Source organism: Gopherus evgoodei, chromosome 19 (assembly GCF_007399415.2).
Source record: "Gopherus evgoodei ecotype Sinaloan lineage chromosome 19, rGopEvg1_v1.p, whole genome shotgun sequence".
NCBI classification, from domain to species: Eukaryota; Metazoa; Chordata; order Testudines; family Testudinidae; genus Gopherus; species Gopherus evgoodei.
Genome location: NC_044340.1, coordinates 9,142,233 through 9,167,751, shown reverse-complemented (window position 1 = coordinate 9,167,751; position 25,519 = coordinate 9,142,233). Strand labels below are relative to the sequence as shown.

The window sequence follows — 25,519 nt, the reverse complement described above, 5'->3', positions numbered from 1 at the left end:
TTTTATGATAGTTGTTTCTCTCTCTCTCACACACACACACATATCACTTTACCAGCTAGTGAGACAACTATCTCCAGGATGGCATGTAATAACTACTTGACACTGCACAGAAACCCAGCACCATACAACTACTTAGGTCAGGAATTGAGGAGGAAAACCCTATTCAACTGACATTCAATGTCATGGGAGGCAGAATGTAATCACCAGAATTGGAATTTGCCTAGGCTACTAGGATTAACATCTCTACTCTTGCTCAAGCATCACTGGGTCTTTAATAACTATAAGGGATCAGCAAGTCTGTTTTAAGTCTAGTTTCTTTAGACACATTATAGGAGCTATAGAGAAAAACAACAAAGTAACCTTTTATAATAATCTAAAAAGGAAGCAAGCCAAACAAAACTAAAGAAACATTCAGCAAGGAGTGGGATGCTCTTCTAAACCACATATAGGAGGCATCAGTGAATCACATTATGGAACAAATAGAAGTCCATATCAGAAAGAGAGGTCAATGAGTGGGTCATACTCAGAAAAAGCAGGCACCCAAACGTAAAGGAGAAGCAGCTGCAGACTACACAGAGCACTGGGAATTACTGGAATGTGGCTAAGAAGTGGATAGCTCATAATAAAAGGTCTTAGGTCCAGATCCTTCAAGGTAAATAGGTGCCTAATTCCCTTTTACAAATGCTGAGCACCCACAGCTCCAGCTGAAGTCAAAAGAAACTGCGGGTTCATGGCACCTCTGAAAACCAGACCTTTAGTCACGTGGGCTCCAACAATGCAAGGCGCTTGTGGTGTGTGAAACAAGCTGAGCCTACAGAAGCTACAAAGTGTGCAACTCCCTAATTAGAAATTGCAGAGCTACAATTAATTTGCAAACTTAACACCATTAATTTGGGCTTGAATAGGGACTGGGAGTGGCTGGCTCACTACCAAAGCAATTTTCCCTCTCTTGGTATTGACACCTCCCCATCAATTATTGGGAGAGGACCACATCCACCCTGACTGAATTGGCCTTGTCAACACTGGTTCTCCACTTGTAAGATAACTTCCTTCTCTTCATGTGCCAGTATATTTATGCCTGTATCTGTAATTTTCACTCCACACATCTGAAGAAGTGGGTTTTTTACCCACAAAAGCTTATGCCCAAATAAATTCGTTAGTCTTTATAGTGCCACTGGACTCCTTGTTGCTTTGATTGGTGACTTCCTTACACACCTTATCACAGTACTGACAGAAGTAATCTCTGTTGGGTTTGATGATGGGCAATGTTAGCTCTGGCACCTCCTCTATTTTCATGTCTGGATGTCGCTTTGATAAATGATTCACCTAAGAGAAAGAAACAAATCAGAATAAGAGAGTATGTTACAGCTGGAAGCTAAACAATGGACTCTACTGTTGGTCACGGGGAGTATGGATTCGCCAGTGCAGTGCCCCACCAAAACAGTGCTAACCAGAACACACACACCCCAGCTCATCTGATGGCACTGGGGTTCACATCCATTGTGGTCAGTTACTGAAAGTGAACCTAGTCACCCTGCATCCCATTTTCAGTTTCTGTGGCTGAAAGACTTGCTATTGGAAAAAGCAACAATATACTCATACAAATTTCCTTTGGTGAATGTTCCTGATACACACTAGTTTAATTTTGTTTGAGCCAGTGCCATGGAACACCCAGGCGGGGGTCTGATTCAGACTGATTTTTCGCATTACTCCAGAATTTGCTGGCTCCAGGCAGCACTACAGTTTGTGTGTATACCAAGGTTCCCAATGCACTGAGCATCCTTCCCCACTAATCTCACAGGGACAGTTTCCCGAAGTGGAATTTTATTTCTTGTGGGGCAGATACTAGAATGTGCATGCCTGATCCACATAAGATGAGAAGAGGCTCAAACCCAGAGGGCTGGGAACAAGGTGTTATCATCAGAAGCCCCCTGGCTGTGTAACTCTTTATTAGCAGAGATCACAACCACCCTGAGCCCCTGTGGTGTGCAATAAAGATGTGTTTGCACAAGCTTTCCTTCAGCGGCAAAGGCTGGTGAGGTCCCTCACAGGAAGGAGCCAAAAACGAGAAGAGAGAGAGAAACAGTAGTGGGAACAGAGGAACAAAGCAAACTTCCTAGTAAATAATACAGGAACATCTGGAAACTGAGCGGTGGAGCCTCCCTGTCCCATCTGGACTATGCAATTGTGTTACTAATCTCAAACTTGGTGCCCAGACAGCACTATGATGGTTGTATTATGCATCACAATGCTTATACACCATGGGGACAGCTAAAAAAGAAAGGAAAGAAACAAAAAGAGGACCCTTTGTAAGAACTACAATTCCTGCAGTTCTTTCTCAGCATTCCTCTGTTCTAATCACCTGAAATCTACAGGCATTTCTTTACTATTCACTAAAGCTAAATACAAAGCTATCTTATGTAGCAAATCATTCCTAATTGACAAAAGCTCATTGGCAGAGATCTCAAGAGCATCAGGACACTAACCAACATGCCTCTCCTCCGGAAGCCCATCATGCACAGTCGGCATTTGAACATGAAGCTTTCGTAGTCGGTGGAAGCTATCCGAGGCTTGAAGGTTTTGGAGCGACTGATTCGATCAGCTTGCTTAGCTTCTCTTTCTGGATTATGCATCCTTTGCATGTGCTCCCGGAGCTTGTCTTTCCTCTGTTTAGGACAACAGTCAGAGAGGAAAAAAATCAATTTTACAGCATTTGTTTGTTAAAGGGGTGGCCAAAATGCATACCACAGATAGGTCCATTCTTGGAACTGTCATCTCCAACGTGGAGCAGGCTGCTACGATATGGATGGAGCACGGCATGCTGGGAACTTTTGCTTCTGTGGGCTGCACCTTCATTATTAAAGAAGCTGACTGGAGAACTGGATCAGTAAGAAGCTACAGAACCTTTCATTTCTAAGTTTATGGCTGGCAGGCACTGAAAGCAGTTACCTGGCTAATGCTAATTCACTGGTCTCTGAGAGATGAGCTGGTAGGTCTCAGTCTAGTTCCCAGTGGCAAAGGGTTCCCATGACTACAAGTTGGCACGAAACGTAACCCTTGATGCTAGAGCCCAACTGCTGACTAAGCAGCGGAGGCCAAGCCCGCCCCTGCTCCCAACCTCTAGAAAAAGTCCCTCAAAGGCAGAGACGAGGCTTGCACCTCCACCGGCTATATCTGGGCAGAGGTCTCAGGCCTGAATTATGGCATTTTTCACAAACACATGCGAAACACAAGGGGAAAAAAACAGAGGGCAGCTGCAGTTCGCTCTGTTCAATGCAAAGATACACATGCATCCATTCTTAGCTATCTTCCCGACTTCAGTGGGAGTCCTACTTCAAAATAATCTCACTAGGTGGCCCACTCTCGTGGTACATTTTTTCCACCCAAGCCTTTCCATTTATGCACCTCTGTCCTGCACTCTGCATTATGGTAACAATAGCTACTAGGGCTGATGTTATCCATGCTGTGAAAGGCTTTATAATTATAACAACATAGTAACATTTTGCACTTTTGCAGCAGCTGTCATCTCAAAATGTTTTACAGGCATTGTTATCCTCCTGAGGCATCATAGGGTCTATATTATTACACCCATTTTACAGATGGGGAAACTGAGGCCTAGAGAGATTAAAGTGACCTGCCCAACGCCACACAATAAGCCAAGACCACAGCTGGTAATGGAAGTCTGGAGTCCCAACTCTTGGGCAGAGCCCATTACACAATACTTCCCCCCCATGAGCAGAGTATTTCTGTCACTTTTCCTCTAAATAATCCTTTCTCTAGGCAGCATGAATGCCATTGTTTCATTTGTCCTTCTAGTTTGATGCTGTGATCACATTTTGCTACTCTTCTTAACTTTTCAGAGGCTGAAGCATCTTATAGTTTCATGCTGTGGTGACCCAACTTAGAACACTATTGTAGTGTGGATCTTACCAGAAAACTCTCACACGTGTTTATTAGATTTTTGCTCCCCTTCGGTCCAGTTCAGTTTCAAACAGTCCCTTTAAAAATCTCTACAGCAGTTTAATTCCCTCTATTCTGTACTTAGAGTTGTAACGTTAGGATCAGATCTCCATAGCCACTTATAACTTATTTCTCGTGGCTTGTCTGGGATATTAGTCCACTGATCTCAGTAAAAAAGATTTTCTAAACCAAGTAATGGGAAGCACAATGTTGGTGGCACTTTGCAGGAACACTATCCAACAAATTGACTCTACAAGCGGATGGAAGGAGAATGGACCTGCCCGTTGGTGTTAACAAGCTTATTATAAGCAAGAGCTGAATTGTTTGCTCAGGCTAGAGAGAGTAAGGCAAAAACATATGCTGCAGCACACACACTGCATGGAACAGTGCATGCAATCTGCATGCCAACCTAGCATGTCTATAGGTGCTGATTGCTTCTGTTTCTGGGAGGACAATCTTGCTGACAAAGGAGGGAGAAAATGCTGTTCCAGTATCGCTTTGGGAACACCACAGCCCATTAGATTCGTTACCTTGAACTGCTTGCCACAGGTGGAGCACAGGAAGTCCTTGCGGTCCGAGTGTCGCAGCATGTGGAGCCGCAGCTTGTCGGGACGGCAGAAAGCCTTCTCGCATTCCGTACACTGGTAAATCTTTTCCGAATGGAAGCTGCGCACATGCTTCTTCACCTGGCAGTGAAGACCACAGAGAAAACTCAGGGCACTCAAGATATGGAGCAAACAGACCATGGAACTGTCACAGCAGCTCTCAGAACACCAGGGGGAGACTTGGTTATTACTGAAGCTCTGTTCTTTGGATAGAATCCATCAGCACAAGAAACTGAACAGCCTTGAATAACAGTTTCCAAGAAAACATTAGACAAAGCAGTTCCCTAGTGGTGCTTTGGAATCCTATTCTCCTGCACATCTGGGAGATGTGGAGATGTGCCAAAAGAGTTTTTAAGAGTTCTCTAGTCTGTCCTAGGGAAACCTCAATTCTTCAGCGTGAAAGACGTGGTTTATCAGAATACTTGGGGTCCTGATAATAGCTTAACAGATGCTAACAGCATAATGAATGAATCCTCATAATCTTTGTTACAGATCTGCATGGACACTCTGATATCCCTAGGAATGATTCTCGAAGGCACCTGCAATTGCATGACTGGGTATTTTAAAGACAATAAAAAAGGATGGCTGATGTAGTGGCAATGGTTTTACTAGACCAACATCTTCGAGTTACACAGTTAGCTGATGCTCATTCCCTCTCTTTCTTTCATTTGAAGGAAATTTGAGAACATAGATTAATTCCTTTTGATCAGAAACAATTAGGTGGCAGTTACAGAATGCATGGAATGTAGGGAGCGATTCATTTTGAACACCTTCCTGAATGCAGTTTCCTTTGCATGTTTTAGGAATGTCCTCTGCCTCATCAGGTGCACAGCAAGATCTTTAATAAAACAGCTAGTAAGGCTTGGAATTCCAAATCCCAGCACTGAAAAGAACAGGGTCTTTGACACAATTCTTATTTTCCTTCTGCACCATGGAGCCACTTGGTATCTATATCTGCTCAACAATAATTACTCAGAGAAGTAGACCATGATTTCTGATTATTAATTGCAGGAGTGACTGGACCTAATTATTCATACAGCAGCATATGAAAAAGTGGAAAGAATTTGGGAATTTTTCCCTTACTAGATCAGTTTAACTGGAAAATTGATGGGGGAGATGGTCATAGCTTAGGTAACTAGCTTATTTTTTTTCTGCTCCATGTTAAAAGAGGCTGGATTATTTTGTGGTGGAGGATTGTATTAATAATCCCCCCTACATCTTTTCTTCTTTGAACTTTTGGATAATGCCTATCAGTTCCTGGATTTATCACTTGACTTGAAACTGGATTTCCATGTTTAGTCTCAGGTCCTGGTACCTTAGTGAGATGTATGTCATCTTCTTTATTCATGTTAAGTGTAATGAATGTACGTAAGGTAGGTTTACATTTTTCTCACCAAGCAAGAAAACAGTACTCTAAAATTTCTGTAATGTCTTTCATCTTGAAGGACCCCACAAACTGCACAAAGGAGTTATATCACCCACCACTCAAACGCAGCTACTTGTACGGAATGTGAAAATGAAGCGGAATATACTCAACTACAGGAGAAATTTATGGAAGCAGAACATACTGAAATGCTCTGGAATTGCTGCCCTGGAGTCAACAGCATTACTCTTGCCAAAAAAAGCCATGGGATTTTAAATATATAATGCATTTTAATATGTAAGTTTAGCAGTTAGGGTCAAATGTACATTCTGATGTCTACTGCCTCCAGGAAGAGGGAAAAACCTGTTGTGCCATGCATCTCAAACAACCATGTACGATCAAGAATGCTGGTTCATGTTGTCCAAAAGACTGCACCAACCACACTACACCATGCTGAGGTATTGGGTCACTACTGATCGAGAGGGAAAAGTGCCATCTACAAAATGAATGTTACCACTTCCTGCAATGCTGTCAGTTTTCCCATCCACAAACTAATCCTTCTTAGCTTGTAAGAGCATACAGACTTACAGCATAAGCTGGCCTGAATGGAAACAGTACTGAGAAGCATTACACGTGCCAAAGACCTGGAAGCCATTGCTTGTGGTCAGCACGGCACTCACCTGGATAAAATCAGGAAAGCGCTTTTTACAGGTAGGGCAGGTGAAATAGCCATCATTGACGTGGACTGCCACGTGATCTTTGAGCAGGTCCAAGCGGTCAAAAGACTCAGGACAGAAAATACAGGAATATGTTTTCTGGTCCAAGTGGAACTTCATGTGACTCTCCAGGGCGCCGCTGTTGATAAAACCCTTATTGCAGATGTCACAGGTCAGAGGGCAGTTCCCCTCCCGCCCGTGGAATCGCAGGTGCTGATCCAGCTTGTCCTTCTCCCGGAACGCCTTCCCACATTGCAGGCATTTGAATGGACGGAAGGACTTTCGGATGAACAGATGCTGAAGAGCAGCATTCTGAAAGACACACCCAAGAAAGAACATCAGTGTTTATTATCACATACAAACTTTACATACAAGTATTATCAATTGTAAGTGAGTCAAGATATTGAGTAGTTAAATCTCAAAAGACCCCTTTGAGGTAAAAATGTATGATTTCCATTCTACAGATGGCGAAACTGAGGCAGAGAGCGGTTACACGACTTGCCTAAGGTCACACAGTGAGATAGCGGCAGAGCCAGGAATGGAACTCAGAGGAATCCTGAGTCCCTGTGCCCTGCTCTAAACACATTTTGACACATAATTTTTCTGTAACATAAACTCACTCTTCCCTCTCCAGGTGTTGGGCATCTAGCTGATTTCTCAGGACAAGGCTCTGTGTATTTATATTTGATTAGCCACCACATTTAGGCATCTCTCAGTTACTCATATGCATTATCTGTTAGGAGAGCCTCTGGGAATCTGCAGCTTTCAGGGGGGTTGGTTTCTGCATCAAGGAGAATCAGAGAGATCTACAGCAGTGGTTTAGCATGGCCCCAAACTAATAAGGCTGGATCAAGTGGATCTCTGTGCTAACCTAAACCTTCACAGTATTATTGAAAAAGAGGAATGGGAGTTTCAGAAGCATTACAGCAGGGCCAGATAGGCAGCTTCAAGAGCAACAAGTAATATCTTGTGGGGAACCCACACAATTCTACCCTTAAAAACGCACACTGTGTGTGTGTTCGTGAGTGAAATAGAGAAGTGAACACACTAACAGAGAAACACATACAGAGTTCTGGTAAGAGCTTTGGTGGAACTTTCTGGGCCAAACAAAGGTATTTGATGAATCTAATCAAGAATTAATTGCATTTTTATTCATTACAATGTTTAGACATTAAACGCTATTAAATATATATTTTTAAATTAACTTACTATATATCTCCTGCTATCGTGCTTCCTTCTCTTTCCCTTTTCCTTCACTCCATTTTTCTTTCTTTCATTCTCTTTCTTTCTATTGTATATGTTTTCTTCTCTCTCTCTCTCGCCTCCTCTTTCAGTGTCTGTTTTCCCTTGATCTAGTTTTCCTATAACATTTAATAACTGCTGTTTCTTTCCTTCTCCTGCCTTCTAAAGTAGACAAATCCAGCGTAGCCCTGCTCAACTCCTGATCTCTGCTCTGTCTGCTGTAGGAGCAGTCACAGCTGGACTAGCAACCTGTGGAAATAGTTGGTTGCCCAGTGGGCCTGCATTTCAGTAGTGGCCAGGGACTTTTTATGCTGGTTGGAAGTGCATATGGGAGCAGATTACACTAACAAATATGAAATCCCATATTACAGTGCAGAAGACTGAAAAGGGCTGGGACTTCAGCAATTTCTCTCACAGTGCTATTAAAATCTAAGGAATTTTTACACTCCATCAAGACAGGATCTCCCTTCCAGTGTTTACAGTTGTCTCCTTTCCACTCAGCTTCTCTGATTTTTGTTTTTTTTTTTAATCCACATCCATGCTAGTCAGAGAAACAAGGCAAGAATGCTGCTAGTCACTGTGTTTGAACATGCTTGTTATCAGCATGCTTTAGAGTAAACAGAGAACAAAATTCCCTGGTTAAAACCATCTCCACTCTCCTTTATTTTTGGGACTTCTTGGCTGGCATGCGCTGCTACCCTTGAGTCAGTGTCAAACAGCAGATACTGATGAGGCAGGGTTCAAAGCTGCTCTGTCAGAATTAGAAGGTACCTCGGAAGTTATTCTGGAGTACTGGGCTACAGACACATGAAGAGAATCTGAATGGTTTTCTCCACTGTCTAAACTGTAAAGGAGGAAACCGTCCACTCTTTCCAGTAAAAGCAAAATGTAACAGCAACTGTTTATAGAAAACTACAAAACACTTTACATACACACACACACACACACACAATTCCCTTTTCCCATGTAATCTCAGACACCATCCCATGGCAAGGGAAAATGTCTAGTCACAATTAGAGGATTTTGGAATGTTCAGCGACACCAGTGATTAATTTAGCTGAAATCCCGAGTGCCTTATGATGGACTTCACTGGAGTTGGGAGTCACTCTTACACTGTAAAAAGTGACAAAGAGTCCTGTAGCACCTTATGCGCCAACACGTCTGTTGTCATCAAGTCCAGCCCCCTACACTGAGGCAGGGACCAAATAACCCTAGACCATCCCTGTCAGGTGTTTGTCCAAACTGTCCTTAAAATCCTCAAGTGCTGGGGATTCCACAGCCTTCCTTGGAACCATATTCCAGAACTTAACTACCCTTGTAGTTAGAAAGTTGTCCCTAATTCAAACCTAAATCTACCTTATTGCAGATTAAGCCCATTACCTCTTGTCCTACCTTCAGAAGGCATGGGGAACAATTGATCATCGTTCTCTTTATAACAGCCTTTAACATATTTGAAGACTGTTATGAGGTCCTCCCTCAGTCTTCTTTTCTCAAGACTAAACATGCCCCGTTTTTTTAAACTTTCCTCAGAGGTCAGCTTTTCTAAACCTTTTATCATTTTTGTTGCTGTCCTCTAGACTCTCTCCAATTTGTCCACATCTTTCCTAGTGTTGCACTCAGCGCTGGACACAATGCTTCAGGGGAGGCCTCACCAGTGCCGAGTACAGCAGGACAATTACCTCCAGTGTCTTACATGCAACGCACCTAAACACACACCCCAGAATGAGAATAGCCTTTTTTGCAACTGCATCACGTTGTTGATTCATATTCAATTTCTGATGCACTATAACCCCCAGATTTAGCAGTACTACCACCTAGCCAGTTTTTCCCCATTTTGTCATTATGCATTTGATTTTTCCTTTCTAAGTGAAGTACTCTGCACTTGTTTTTACTGAATTTCATCATCTTGTTGATTTCAGATCAATTTCTGCAATTTGTCATGGTCATTTTGAATTCTGATCCTGTCCTCCAAAGTGCTTGCAATTCCTCCCAGCTTGGTGTCATCTGCAAATTTTATAAGATACTCTCCACTCCATTATCCAAGTCATTAATGAAAATATTGAACAATACCAGACCCAGGACTGACCCCTGAGAGACCAAATCAGACGCACCCTCTGATACCCATTGATCAGCAAACCATTGATAACCACTCTTTGAGTATGATCTTTTAACCAGTTGTGCACCCACCTTCTAGTCATTTCATATAAACATTTCCCTAGTTTGCTTATGAGAATGCTATGTGGGACTGTATCAAAAGCCTTACTAAAAATCAAGATATATCACTGCTTCCTAGACAGCTGTCCTAGTAATCCTGTCAAAGAACGAAAATAGGTTGGTTTGGAATTTGTTCTTGACAAATCCATGTCGGCTATTCCTTATAACCCTCTTATCCTCCAGGTGGTTAGACACTGATTGTTTACTAATTTGTTCCAGTATCTTTCCAGGTATCAAAGTTAGGCTGACTGGTCTGTAATTCCCCGGGGTCCTCTTTGTTCCTCTTTTTAGCCGAAGAGCTCAAGGCACTTTGCAAATATGAGAAATTACACCTCACAGTGTCTCTGGGAGGTGTTGTTATCTCCCCTTTACAGATGGAGGAACTGAGGAAAGGAAGGTGAGGTGATTTGCCCAAAGTCACACAAGGGCAGAAACAGAACCCAGAAGTGCTGACTCACAGTCCCCACCTCTAACAGCTAAAACCAATTCTCTTAAGAAACACTGGGCCAAATTCAGTCCTAGAGTAAGCAGGTGTAGCTCCCTATGTGCACTTCAATCTGTCCCATACTCTTGGGTTTACATGTTTCTATTGTTTGTATGACAATTTACTTGTGCTTTGAAATAAAAAAATGCATAATTTTCCGTTAATTACAGGGATTTACCAGGAAGTCGAACAGTCTAGACAGATGCAATTCAAATTTCTATCTCCTCCAGTACTGTTTCTTAATGTATTTAACCCAAATACTTTACCACAGTGGCAAAACAGATGGCCAGATACTCATCCAGAATAAACTGCCATAGCTCCATCGATGTCCAAAAGGCTATGCTCATTACCCCAGATGAGGATCTACAAACAGGCTTTTGGAGACTTTTATACTCTCCTCTGTTTATCTCTTCGAAGTTTAAAAATCATTTTTCTTTTCCTTTTTCAGCTCTAAGTGTAATTAATTGCAGAATTTGAAACAATGAAGCCACACTCTGCATGGTTGTACATAAGTGTTACAAAAGACCTACCTGTAGTTAAGATAACCATAGATAGGGGAGGTAATATCTTTTGTTGGATTTTATAGATAGCTACACCATTCCAGTTCCTCACCCACTGCCAATGAGGCTCCTCCTTGATAGCAATGAACAAAGACTTTTAGAAAAGCAGTCAGGCTTGGCTTTAATTTCAGAGCAAAATTCCACTCTCAGGGCAGCCCACTGCATCTTGATTCAGATTTTTCTCCCCTTATATTCATGAATGTCTCAGCAGAGGCAATCAGTGTGGACCAATAATGAGGTCAACACCTGTTTGCTGGGAACTGGACTGAGACCCATTTCACGCAGGCCAAAAAGCAGCTATAAGATGGCGACGAGCCCCTTCTCCTGTTTCTTCTGATCAGGTTTGATGACCAAGAAGGTCTTGAATAGATGATCAAGAAGTGGGAAAGATTCTGATTCCCAGCTACCAATTCCATGATCCATCCTGTTTCCTTTTTGTATGGTTTAATAGAGCTGGTGTAAGCCAATCTTTAATTCTTAGAAATGAGGATGAGACCTAATGTGAGGGGCAGATTGTCTCACATCTGTGGGATTTTTACACCTTCCTCTGACACTTCTGGTACTCATATTGTATTCGAGACAGAATATTGGACTAGCTGGACCCTGGGACTGATACTGCATGGCACTTCCTGTATATTACCCTATATGTACAATTACATCATGACTATACCAGATCTGCTCTGGAGATAGTTTGTTAATTAAAGCACTATTGTCAACTAGTTATAAACCTGTATTTTGGATTTTGAAAAAAGTAAGGGGATTTACAAAATCAGTATATATGTTTCTCTAGTGTTGTTGTTGGTTTTGTGGTCGGTTGGGAGCGGGAGCGGTTGCTTGTTTGTTTTCCATTTAGTTTTGAATTTAAACATTCTCCTTTCACTATATTATAAACTCAAAACACTGTAGTAAGGTGCTAATGCCATGAGAACCAGTAAAGTGAAACTGACTGGAAACTTAAGTGATATTGACCAGACTAGTCTCAGCCAAGACTGAGTGATGTGCACAATTTTTGTATGTTATTTTTTTATTTAATGAATGTGTTATTTCTGTAAGTATGCGTAAAGATATTTGATGAGCACATTTTAAAATATAAATAAATACATAACATTTTGCATTTACATTCAAAGTATGTAAAAAGAAAATAGTAAAAGTATAACTGATTTTTTAAATTATCCCACTTGTATTATCTGTAGTTGTTATTAGTAACATAGATAAGGGATATTTTGTTTATAAATTAGTTTTATGTTGACCAGTGTGTCTTTAATTATTGCTACTGAATCCAGGGTGAAATCCTGGCTCAAGACAAAACTCCCATTTGACTTGAATAGGTTCAGGATTTTACCCCTAAAAGTTTCAACAATGAACGTTTGGGAGTCCTGCATAAGTGGTGGTAGTTGTTGAAATATATTTATTAACAACCAAGTGCTGCATTTTTAAAAACTATTTATTTAGAGGCATTACTATGGAGCTTATCACCACAATACTTGTTAATAGTCATTACAAGAAATGCTAATTTACTAGAAAACTAGATATTTAAATGAATCTATATGACTGACCACCAAATTTAAGGTAGTTTTAAGGTGGGTCAAACCCAAGGTACTTCAAAATGTTTCTTTCAAATTGCATGCAACTCCATATCTGGTATTTCCTAAGTGGGAACTGTTAAAAGCGCTAGACAGAAAGGTTTAAAATATATTGTGATGGTGCACACTCTGCCAGACTACTAAAGCCACTGAAAACTAACAAACTACCAAACTCATGTACACAGAGGTGCACCAGACAGACTTGAATCAGGTTCTGAGGCCGCAAAGGGACAGCCCATTAAATACCCAGCTTAATGTTTTGGATGATTCATTTAAACATCTTTTAAAGAGCTAACTATTATTAATTCCTTGCAGTGGATCAGTCTGAAGGGGACTAAGCGAAACTATGCAAACACATAGTTATTGGGATGACACTCAGTTTCGTGCATGATCTGTATACAAAAGAACAAACACAAGACCATCACCAACGCAGATTCCGTCTGGAGACATTAAGCAGAGGTTGCACAAAATGACATGGCAGGCAACTTTGTTTCGTTCCATTAGGTAGACACAGGATAAAAACCAAACCTACCTGCAGCTCCAACTGAGCAGGCAGCATTGGGGGAGAGAAAAATATTTATGTTATGAAATGGACCGTAAAACAGAAGACTTGACTTGGGCAGAAATCAGTCTCCTGTGGGTCATTATCAGTCAGGGCCAGATCTGGAAGTCCTAGCTCATTCTTCACTTAGGCAAAACTCCCAATGAGTTTTGGGAGTTTAGCCTCAGTAAGAACTAAGCAGGGAGTTCAGGATTTGCCCTTCAGTTAATAACTGCCTACAAGGAGTTAAGATGTGAGTAAGAGTGAAGAGATGAAAATCACAGATAACCTTTAAAACACACTGTCTTTCTGCCTTTCATGTTTTCTCAGATAGTGTGTTTATTAAAAAGTATAGAATGAACCCTGCAAAGTCTCAGTGAGAAAGAAATGTGCCTGGCAAGAGGTGGTAGCTATGGGAAGATAAAGAGGTTATGGATGCCAGGATCGGATTGCTGGCAAGTAACGGGTAGTGATTTAAGTGCTGTCCTACCGGTTGATACTCGTCAGAATTTAATAATCTCTTACATTTCCATTATGCCTTTCAGCCTGAAGGATCCCATTGTGCTTTAGAAACCGCACCTCTGTCCTGCAAGCTGTTCTGCATGAGTGCAGGGAGTCATCCACATGGAGAAACTTTCAGGATCAAGCCTAGGTAAGTACAGCCATTTTTGAAATGCATCTAGAGAGTGGCAACTAACGAACACATTGGATGGTGCACAATAGTGGGTAGAAAACATTTATTTTGGCCAAAGACGATGATGTAATCCCCTATGTCACAGTTCAGGGCAACTGCACCTGTATTCTCTGCCTATGTTTCAGCAAGGGCACCCACTGGCTCCTCTGGCTGTCACCTCTCTTGAAGCAGCATTTCCAGTCCTTCTGAGAGGCTATTTCCAGGCTGAACAGTTCCCTGCCTTCACCATGTTATTCCCAACAGAGACAGGCTGCTCAAGCTGGCCTGCTGGCTTTCTCTTCAGAGACAGCTAACAGTGTGACTGCCCACAAAGCTCTTTTTATGCAAGCCTCTTTTGTTCTCAAGGTAAGAGCACTACAGACAAAACACATTACAAACAATAAATGAACCTACACACATGCTAATAGATCACCCCAACTCTAAAATGGCTCTGGCAGGAGCAGTCCTTCAGCATCCCACCAAGGTTTCAAGCTCATCACAGCTTCATCTCAGAACAAGCACTCAGTCTTATGGTGCCTCATTAGGCCCAGTTCTTCCAGCCCTTCCCTGAGGATTAGGACCTGCTGTGGGCTAGGGGTCCGGTCTAGTTATGGGATCAGGAAGAAAGCCCTGGGCCTACGTAAAACCAGGCTAATTATCCAAACGTTGTTACTTTGTCTGTTGGTCCCTGAAAAATCCAGTGTGAACTAGTATATCCGAACCTTTCCAGGGGGGAGCTTCAAAGAGCTGACAACCGGAGGAATTATATTTGCGTCCCCTTCCTCCTCGAGGAGTTACATGCGATTCCACGATGACACATAAAAAAGTGCATTTTTAATACAACGGACCCCGAAGGTATTAAACCTAATTCAATAAGGTTTAAATTCACTCAGTAAAGTTTATCTTAATTCCATAAGGTTTGTCCAATATATTGTCAGTCTGTCACACTCTACTCTTACAAAAAAAGTGTCCCATAGGATCTTTAGTGTCCACATAAAACAAGGCAGGACCTCAGTGTTTAAGGTCTGATCTCAAGTCTCCCGCAGAATAAACTCCATGAACTCCACAGAAGAAGGCATGTGTTGACCCTACCAGGATTTGAACCTATTGTTCCAGTGAATCTCAGTGTTTCAAACTAGAAATTTAAACCAGTAAGCCATTCCCTCTGACTTAGAGCCTAAAAATAGTAGCCTTCTTGGTATGTAGATTTGTACCTTCCCAAAACATGTAGGATGGTCCTCATCTTGACAGGTGCTTTCCATGCAAGCCTTATATTTATATTGATTGTTGTAACACTGTGTTATGACAGCTTTGTATCTTCACCGTGTGACGATGTGAGTAAATGAAACAGAAAATGTCTCAAGAGAATTATTTACTTCATGAAATACATTCAAAAAGATGATGTCTACTTCAGGCAACAAGTTCTAGAACTGCAAAGGCAAATCAGTGCCAGAGCTGTAAACAAGAAACCCAAGAGAGAAGTGACAGATATATCTATGTACTTCCTTCAGTGTGGACCTGATCCAGCCCCCACTGAAACCCAATGGAAATCTTTCCATTGACTAACAAGAGGGCTGGATCAAGTCCTACATGCATACTGCCCTCTACTGGACACACTGTCAGCCTTGCATACGCATAGGTTTATGTTACTATGCTTTTCTCAAGAGGCTGCATGCTACAGGACGATATAAACACTAATGCAATGGTACACATGTGAACGTCCATTAAGAGTTAGTTTATTATTACTGTGTATTGTAATGCAGAAGTCATTTTTTGTTATTTAAAATACAAAGAATATTGCTCCCCTTTGTTGCAGATACCAAAGAATTGTGTCATTTCTAAAGAACGTCAATTCATTGAACAAGGCACCCTCAGTTATATCTAGGATGCAAATGTCTGAACATATGTAAAAGCTTTATTTTATTTTTTTAATACTACTCATACTCCAGGATACCTTTTTATGTTTAATTTCAGAGTGCAACAGAAGGAAACATAGTAAAACTGAGGTTTGTGCCTAATAAAGGCTTGGAAAAATCATACAAGGCCTCTTCATGATGATAATTTCTTTTAAATCTTTGACTGGAATTGTTTGCCTGAAGAGGGGCAGTCCTACCATCACCTCATGCTTTATTCCTTTCTTAGAAAGGTAGAAGAGGTTCATCAAGCTTGATTTATGAAAATAAAATTACTTTCATGTCTCTTGTATAGTTTCTCAACTATCAGGTCAAGACAAGTGCCAAATTATTGCTGTTGAGTAAGAAATCCAATCTATGTAATCTGGGTGACTTACAGCTACCTAGGTCCAGGTCCCCATGGGTAGCCACAAATTTTGTACCTGCTCTTTAAAAATAAATGACGTTTTACATATTTGAAACCATTCCCTTTGGTGGTTTATGACATTTCCTAGCCACATACTGTGATAACAGGGTGCAGTGAATTGCACGCACACATTGGAACAGTAAGTTCTGACAAACTGTCACAGTACTGTGTGAATTTTCATGGGTACAATCTAAGGTTGAATGACAACTGCTCACAGTCTAACATAACCTAGGCAGGCTCTATGCAACCATCCCATATGCAGTTCTTCCAATGCCCCCTTGAATTGAAAAACCTCTGCTTTGAAGAACCAACATCTCTAGATTCTGCTACTCAAGAGTTGTCAAATGTGCCAATCTGCAAGGGGAGCTGAGGGAGGAGATCTGTGATGCAAACATGTCACTGAGGAATAAATAACCACCACACTCATCTCACTTGTGACCCAAACTCAAGTTTCCAGGAAACAGGCTAATGCATGAGACAAACCAAGTCAATCTCTTCCCCGTTACCTCCAAACCAAGAGTGAGACCTTCAGATCTTTTTAAATCCAGTAATTAAAGAAATCCAATGAAACCACCTCTCCCCATCACACCCACAATTGCACCTTTTAGGACAGAAGTTGTACTATCTTATGCAAAATGAATCAAGACACACTGGGAAAGTGGTCCAATGCTATTTATTGTCAGACTTCAGCAGCTGGCTCCTTACTCGATAATAGTTTGACCACCACTGTCTGCTCCTACCAGCCATGTTCCCAGTGTTCTTGGATTACAGCTGTCTGGTGGCCTTACCAGGCGCGGCTCTTATGTTTTTTGCCGCCCCAAGCACGGTCACGCAGATTTGACAGCATTTCTGCGTACCCGCTGCCGAATTGCCACCCTTACAGCGACCAGCAGACTGCCCCCCAGCAACTGCCACCCCAGGCACACACTTGCTGTGCTGGTGCCTGGAGCCGCCCCTGGCCTTACATAAACATACCATTACTAGTCTAGTGTTTTCAACAGAGAGGAAGATCAAAAGAAAGACCACTTCACAGAACAGTGGCTCGTAGATGCCAAGCATTTAATAAGTTTCACACTCATGCATTTTTAGTGTGACTCGGCCAAATTCTGCTTTTAGTTAAGTCATTGTATCTGTTAAGTAACACCATCAATGCTGTCATATATACATTGGTGTATGCTGAGAGTAAAATCTGGCTCAGTGTCCCCCATAACAATCATTCATTGTCTCCTTTTTTAATCCTCTCTCTCTTTCTCTCTCTCATCCCCTAAAAATGAAGTCTCAACTTGTTTGCAGCTGTTTCCTTCTGTAATCAAAATTTTACACATGGAGGAGAGGAAAAAAAGATTTTAGGCTAAATAAACCGATCTCACAATTACATGGCTTGAAGGATTATTAGCCTGAATCATTTCCCTCCCACACAGGGTGGAAAAAGCAGCTTTCTCAGCTGTCACAAAGCACAGGTTCAAAGTGGTTGCTGTTGGAATGTAAAGTTCTCAGCACAGGCTTTTACCCTCATAAATGGAGGAGGTTTCCTACTCCAAGAAATAATTTTATCATTAAAAATCTTCATCTTCATCATCATAGGAATGAATGGACACAATGCCTCTTTGGCAATGACTTCTAAAGCCAACAGATCTGCGAGACACGCAGATGGTGCTCTGAAGAGGCCATTAATCCATGCCACAGCATCATGATTTGGCCGGCTGTCCAGAGCGCTCCTACTTGCCAACTTGGATGGACTATGTTTCTATGAAGGAATTATTGTGCTGGAATTGAATCAGCTCCAACTAGTGACCAAATCTCACTAGCATCTCATGACCCACTAACTCTTTGTATTAGATTTGTCTTCCTTTCTGAGCGTGAGATGCTGTCTTTGGGATTTGAAGACGGACACCACACTGGAGAAAAAGACCAGCTGCCGCCTGACTGGCCAACCAAGGCTTCCATTGACTAAAGCAAAGTGAGAGGGCAGGAGAGGGCATGGGCCACCATCATCTTCACTTACCCGAATGCGCTTTGCTCGCCGCATGTCATCTGCTGTCATGGTGCTCTGCATAGGCACCGGGCTCTCATCATATTGCTGCTGCTGGAGTTGCATTGGATGGCCTTCTGGTTGTTGATCCAGTGCCAACTGTGTCTCTGATGGCACTGGGGTCTGCTCCTGCTGTTCCAGCCCATTCAGTGTGGCTTCTCCAGCCTCATCAAACAGCCCCTTGCTGGAAAAATTCAGCAAGTCCTGAAATCGCAAATCACACAGCCAGTGATTATTTCCCTCACCCAGCAAGAAAGACTCTAATAATACTCAACTGGCAGGTGGTTGGATTTCTGCACATTGTAAAATGATCGCACTCCTTATACTGGCTTGAACTAGCCTTTTTCCTTTAAAATTTCCCATTGCTGACAGCAGTTCAGCTCCATCAGTGGTAGCAACACTGGGAGCAGTAGTGTAGCTGGTGCTGCGGGTGGGAGCCCATGTTCTAACCACCATATTATTCAAGCCTGTTCATGACACATGGGTTAAACCACAGGTGGCCTAGCAACATTAGAGCTCTACCATTGCTATCACCAAGGGAGATGAACCTGTTAGCCATAGTGGGAAATTTTAAGGGAAAATCCTAGTGTAGATGAGGCCTCAGGGGAAATACAGAGGGTTTCTCTCTAGTGCAAGTTAATTGTCAAGTGAATTGAAATCTTATGATGTTTTCATGTTCAAAGTTTGCCCGATCCAGCAAACTAATAGGAGCGGTGAAGCTGGGAGTAAGACACTAGGACATAAAATTGTGTTCTGTTTATTTTCATATCTGACTCCCAGTCTCCACCTCTCTAGGCAGCAGCAAAACCAAACTGTGTGTTGAATTTACATTTGTTACACAGCAGAGCTGCTTTTCTGTTCTCTGAGCCAGTTCAGAAGAGGAGGGGATGTTGGGAGTGAGAAGTAGAATGCCTGAAACCCCAAACCCCACATTCTCCTCCCTGACAAATTTCAATAAATATTCTGGGATGGAAGATTCCAATACCTTAAGAAAAATAATTGTTATATTAACTGCTTACAAAACAACTGGTGAGATTTGAGTGAGATGAAAGCCATGGAAAGGGGAGCCAAGGGCATCTAAGCTCAAGAGGTGTCCTGGCAAAGCTCAGCAGTAGGGGGAGGAGAAAGAGAGTGCTGCAAGGAGAAATGCATCCAGTTACGAGCCCTGAATGCTCAGTCAGGGGAGACTTTTAGTCTGAGGATCCAAGGTTCAAATCGTAGTTTGGTTGGTAAATTCCCACAAACTGCTGAACTTGATGAGGAATTCCTGGTTGAAGTTCTGCGCAGGAAGTCAGACTAGATAATGATGATAGTCCCTTCTGACTTTAAAATCTATGAAAGGCTGGGTAAGGCCATTCATTTAAGCAGTGGATAACACACAGCACTGAGTTGAGTCAATGTGAGTCAGGAGGGCATCAGGTCTCTTTCACTGTGCTTCTCAGTGTAACAAGAACTCTCCAACCCTACCACAGCTATAGTGGCTGCAGAGTTTGAGAGCCTCCTAAATGACATGCTGTGCTACACCATGTCCGTCCCTCCTCCCCAGCAGTGATGTACACAGTGCGTTCCTATGGCATTCAGAGTTGACATGCCACAGTGTTCACAAGGTGCCTGTTGTAGAATGTAGTAGCATTTCTATCCTTTGGCCCTACTTAACTATATTTATCTGTGGCCATACCACCTTGAGCCTTGTCTGCTAAGACAAGTAGGGTTGTGCCAGATGAGAGACTTAGACTCATAGACTTTAAGGCAAGAAGGGACCATCATGATTATCTAATTTGCCCTCCTGAACATCACAGGTGATAGAATCTCACCCAGTGACTCCTGCAACAGGCCCATAACCTCTAGCTGAGCTACTGAAATCCTCAAATCACGATTTAAAGACTTCAAGTTACAGAGCAGCCACCATTTATTCTAGTGCAAACCAGCAAATGACCCCTGCCCCATGCTGCAGAGGAAAGCAAAAAGCCCTCAGGATCTCTGCCAATCTGACCTAAGGGAAAATTCCTTCCCAACCCCAAATATTGTGATCAGTTAGACCTGGAGCACGTGGGCAAGGCCCACCAGCCAGACATCTGGGAAAGAATTTGCTGTAGTAACTCAGAACACTCCTTTTCTAGTGTCCCATGTCCAGCTGTTGCAGATACAGCAGAATCCCATTTACGTGATCTAATTGGAACCAGAGCCAGATCGGATAATCAAAAATTCAGATAATCTGGATAATGGGAAAGTGCAGGGCTGCCACAGGAGAGATTGCCTGCTTCTGGACCTTCTGTGCTGGTTGTTCAGTTGATACGGAGAGCTGGATAATGGAAGGTCGGATAAACAGGGTTTTACTGTATGGGCTAATAGCGCTTGTGGATAGGCTGCATGCCATTGTAGGCAACGTCATTATACCATTCCCTCCACAAATTTATCACACTCAGTCTGACAAAAGTTAGGTTTTTTGCCCTCCCTCTCCCCTTTGAATGTTCTTCCAAAACTTCATTCCTCTGATGGTTAGAAACCTTTGGTTCATTTCAAACCTACACTTGTTGATGGCCAGTTTATATCCATTTGTTCTTGTGCCAACGCGGACCCTTAACTTAAATAACTACTTTCCCTCTCTGGTGTTTATCCCTCTGATGTATTTATAGAGAGCAATCGTGTTTCCCCTCAGCCTTCATTTTGTTAGGCTAAACAAGCCAAGTTCCTTAAGTCTTCTCCTGTAAGGCAGGTTCTCCATTTTTCTGATCATCTTCCAGTAGCCCTTCTCTGCACCTGTTCCAATTTGAATTAATCTTCCTTAAACACAGGAGACCAGAATTGCACACAGTATTCCAGTCTCAACAGTGCCTTGTACAATGGTAATAACACTTTCCTGTCTCTAATGGAAATACCTCGCCTCATGCATCCTAGGATTGCATTAGCCTTTTTCATGGCTACATCACATTGACAGCTCATAGTTATCTTGTGATCGACCAATATACCCTGTTCTTTTTTCTCCTCTGCCACTTCCAACTGGTAAATTCCCAGTTTACAGCAACAATTCTTGTTGTTATTCCATAAATTCACGACCTTTCACTTTGACTTATTAAATTTCATCTCCACTAAAAACCTCCAACCAGGCTGACAGTTCATCTTTCAGTATGACTCACTGTAGTCCCCCCTTTAACCAGTTCCTTACTAACCTTTCAATTCTCATATTAATCCCCATCTTCTCCAATCTAACTAATAGTTTCCACTGTGGAACTGTACTAAATGCTTTACTGAAATCCAGGCAAATTAGATCTGCATTTCCTTTGTCTAGAAAATCAGTTATCTTCTCAGAGAAAAAGATCAGACTGGCCTAGCACAATCTATCTTTCTAAAACCTATGATGTACTTTATCCCAATTGCCATTTACTGCTACCTTTAATTATTCTATCTTTCAAAATATGTTCTAAGATCTGGCACGCAATAGGGGTCAAACAAACAAGCCTATAGTTTCCCAGAACATATTTTTTTCCTTTCATAAATATAGATACTTTATTTGCAGTTCTCCAGTCATAGATTACAACCCCTGAGATTATGGAGTCATTCAGAATCATTACTATTAGGTTTGCAATTTCGTATTCCAGTTTCTTAAATATTCTTGGATGGAGATTATCAGGGACCTGGATTTGGTCCCACTAAATTGCTTGAGTGTGGCTTCCATTTCTGATGTGGTAGTTTCAACTTCCATATCCTTGCTTTCACTAGCCACCCTCCCACTACCTAGAAGCGCCTCATTACCCTTATTAAAAACTGAGGCAAAGTATTCATTTAGGGGTGGGGCCCATGCCTAGATTATCTTTAGTCTCTACCCGTCCTCAATGCTCAGCTGTCCACTTCTTCCTTTCTTGTTTTCTTTTTATTTATATGGCTAGTGAACCTTTTACTACTGGTTTTAAATTTCTTTTCAAGGTCCAACTCTGCCTGGCTTTTGGCAGGTTTCACTTTATCCTTAAAGTTTCTGATATCTAAGAGAGAGCTTTCCTTGCTGATCCACTCCTTCTTCCATTCCTTGTAGGCTTTCTGTTAAAAGCTCCTGCAACTTTGACTTAAAGTAATTCCAAACCTCCTCCATATTCAGATTCTTGAGTTCTGCAGCCCACTCAACTTCCCTGACTAATTCCTTTAATTTTTTTAAGTTTGCTCTTTTGAAATCAAGCACCCTATTCGCAGATCTATTTTTGTTTATTTTTCCATTTAGTTTAAACTGAATTAATTCATGATCACGCAAACCCAGGTTGTCCTCTATAACCAGTTCTCCTATGAGGTCTTACTACTTACTAATACTAACTATAAAATGGCATTACCTCTTGTTGGTTCAGTGACTATTTGGCAAAAAAAAATCTGTTGGCTATCACATCCAGAATATCTATTAGTAGCATTTGTCCTCCACTGGGAAATTAGTCTCTCATAAGCACACAATACCCAGTAGCATTTGCTTCAATAAAAGTACTAAACAAGTCTCTATCCATATCCAGTTTGGATCCTGGGGGTCTGTAGGAGACCCCCAAGCACTATCCCAGCAGAGCCGCTATTAACATTTTCCCCCAAAGTGATTTTGACCCAAATAGATTCCATTTGATCCATTCCATCGCTTATTTCTTTACAGTCTACCTCATCATTAATATACAATGCTACTCCACCACCTTTACCTTTATTTCTCTCTCTCCTGAACAGCATGTACCCGTTAATACCTGTATTCCAGTCATGACTATTATTTCACCATGTTTCTGTTATCCCTATAATGTCTGGTTTCACTTCCTGCACCAGTAGTTCTAGTTCCTTCATTTTGTACCTAGGCTCCTTGCACTGGTGTACAGACATCTCTGTTGTTTCTGCTTGGCCTCACATAGATTTCTTGACAAATTAGGTACAGTCATTTTTCTGCCAGTATCGCCTGACTGTTACTGTCAGTGGGAATGGCACCATCTTTCCTCTTGATGTCCATTCTCCTACCCGCTGTTGTTCTATTCTCCATTGCAGTATCCTCCTTTACTTGATTTTCTTCCCACTCAATACTGGAATCAGGCATGAGATTACAGCTGTCTCTCCTGAATTCCTAGTTTAAAGCTCTTTTAATCAGTAGTGCCAGCCTCCACACTTTAAGTCCATTACTGTCCCTGATCAGGTGGAGTTCATCCCAAGAGAACAGTCCTCTGTTCGAGAATGCCTCCCAGGGGACGAACATCCCAAAGCCCTCCTCCTAGCACCACTGCCTGAACCATCTTAATCTTATCTCGCCTTTGCTCTCCTCCTCTAGGCACAGGTCGAATCCCACTACAGATCACCTGAGCCTCCATTTCTTTAAGCCTCTTCTCCAGTCTGGCATAGTCTTCCTTAACACATCCCAGTGAGAATCTAGCAGTATCATTTGTTCCCACATGGATGATAATCGGCGGATCCTTTCCTGCTTTCATTAGGATCCTCAGGTTCACATCCCATACCTTAGCTCCCTTCTGTTCTCTGGATCAGCTCTGGTGACATGCCTATCTGTTCTTCTTAGTTAGGGAGTCCCCAATTACATTGATCTGCCTTTTCCTAAGTGTTGCATTAAAAGATGCAATAGAGTCATTTGTATGCAACGTATGCTATCTTCCCTTTCAGTCAGTACTGAACCAATGCCCCAGCAACATGCCTAAGGGCAGATCATTGCTCCAGATGTTGGTTTTCATCTGAGACATAAAACTAAACCACTGATCACCTTTGACGCTTTTCGTAAAAAGAAGGGCATTAACTCTAAGCCTGATATGTACCAGAAAGAGTTTGCTGGCAGAGCTATACCAGCAACACTCCCCTACCTCCCAGGTGAGGTGCACTTTATCCTGGCAAAAGACGGACCCTTCCTCCGCCTCCGGGGAGGGAGGGGGGCGAGACAAGGAGGCTTCAAGGGCCCTACGCTCCGCAGTCGCCGGCCTAGCAGGGAGCTGCTGGGGGCCCTGGGCCTGATGGTACGCCCAGGGTGTCCAGAATCCCCACTGTGGTGGGCCTTGGTCTTCCAGCGGCGGATCCCCGAAGAGCGCCGCCTGCCGGTCGGTGCCGAGCGCATACGCACTGTCCGCCTGCGAAGATACGGACGGCTGTCTCGAGGGCCACGCCAAGAACTATTTAACAACTATTGACTAAACTATTTACTTAACAACACTAATTAACAACTATATAGAACTAGAGATAAGCGATTGAAAACTAGGAGAGCTAGGGACGTGGAGGACAGCTATGCCGCGCTCCACAGTTCCAACGACCGACACGGCGGTAAGAAGGAACTGAGGAGCGGGCGGGCCGGCAGGGGTATATATAGAGCGCCATGGCGGCGCCACTCTAGGGGGCGACCTGCCGGCCCACTGGAGTTGCTAGGGTAAAAAAGTTTCCGACGAACGTGCACGCGCGGCGCGCACACCTAACTGGAATGGATGTGAGCAATCACTCGAAGAAGAAGACAGGGTTTTTTTGCAGGGATAGCTTATATCAGTTCCCCCAAAGGAAATAAAATGTACCAGAAAAAGGACCTTTTACACTGGTATAACTGCATCTCAGGCTTTTGGCTGGTATAAAAATATTGTAAAGAATCACACCCCTAACCAACATTATTATATAGCAAATTTCTAGTGTAGACCTGGCCTTACTGTCCCAACCCAATTCCACTGCTTACCTAAATCCCCCCTGCAGTTTCAACTGGAGATGACCTTTTCCACAGTCCATCCTACACAGCTGTGCAATGCTGTCACTACTGTGGCATTGTTAAACAGCTGCCAGGTTCCATCCCATAGCTGTTTTCCAGTAAGGGGTGATAAAAAGCCATTGGGATAAAAAGGGCTGTAGAAATGCAAGTTAGAAATAAATTACTGTGCTTTCCCCTGGCTGAGGTGCCACTGCCAGAACAATAAAAACTAGCGTCCGCATTCTGTCCTCAGTAACACAGGAATAAATCAAGAGATTACATCGTAGATGATATTTTTCTCCACCGCTTCCCCAAATATACCTGAATTCCTTCTTCACATTCTTCCCCATTTTCACTGGTTACTTCCAAGCGCATGAATTTCGGGGGGCGCCCTGGCCGTCTGCCTGGCCCAAACCTCCTCTTTCCTCGCCCGCGACCTCTGCCTCTTGCTCTGCAGAACATACAGTGCTCCGAGTTAGAGAAAGAGGACATGGATTTGGAGTCCACTCTTTTCCTGCACCTTTTCTAAGCAATCACCCCTAAATTACCCAGTCAGTTCA

General features: G+C 42.5%; 1 protein-coding gene across 6 annotated transcripts in view; it reads right to left on the bottom strand.

Moving 5' to 3' along the window:
• Positions 1 to 25,519, bottom strand: part of PRDM10 (PR/SET domain 10) — a 78,941-nt gene that overhangs the window by 16,756 nt on the left and 36,666 nt on the right. For all 6 annotated transcript variants that reach the window (XM_030538592.1, XM_030538597.1, XM_030538596.1 and 3 more), the window contains 6 exons: positions 25,281 to 25,410; positions 18,266 to 18,496; positions 6,609 to 6,956; positions 4,491 to 4,646; positions 2,487 to 2,666; positions 1,216 to 1,326 (listed from right to left, as the gene is read on the bottom strand). In XM_030538592.1, the coding sequence (XP_030394452.1) occupies positions 1,216 to 1,326; positions 2,487 to 2,666; positions 4,491 to 4,646; positions 6,609 to 6,956; positions 18,266 to 18,496; positions 25,281 to 25,410 (1,156 nt within the window). The remainder of the gene's footprint in view (positions 1 to 1,215; positions 1,327 to 2,486; positions 2,667 to 4,490; positions 4,647 to 6,608; positions 6,957 to 18,265; positions 18,497 to 25,280; positions 25,411 to 25,519) is intronic.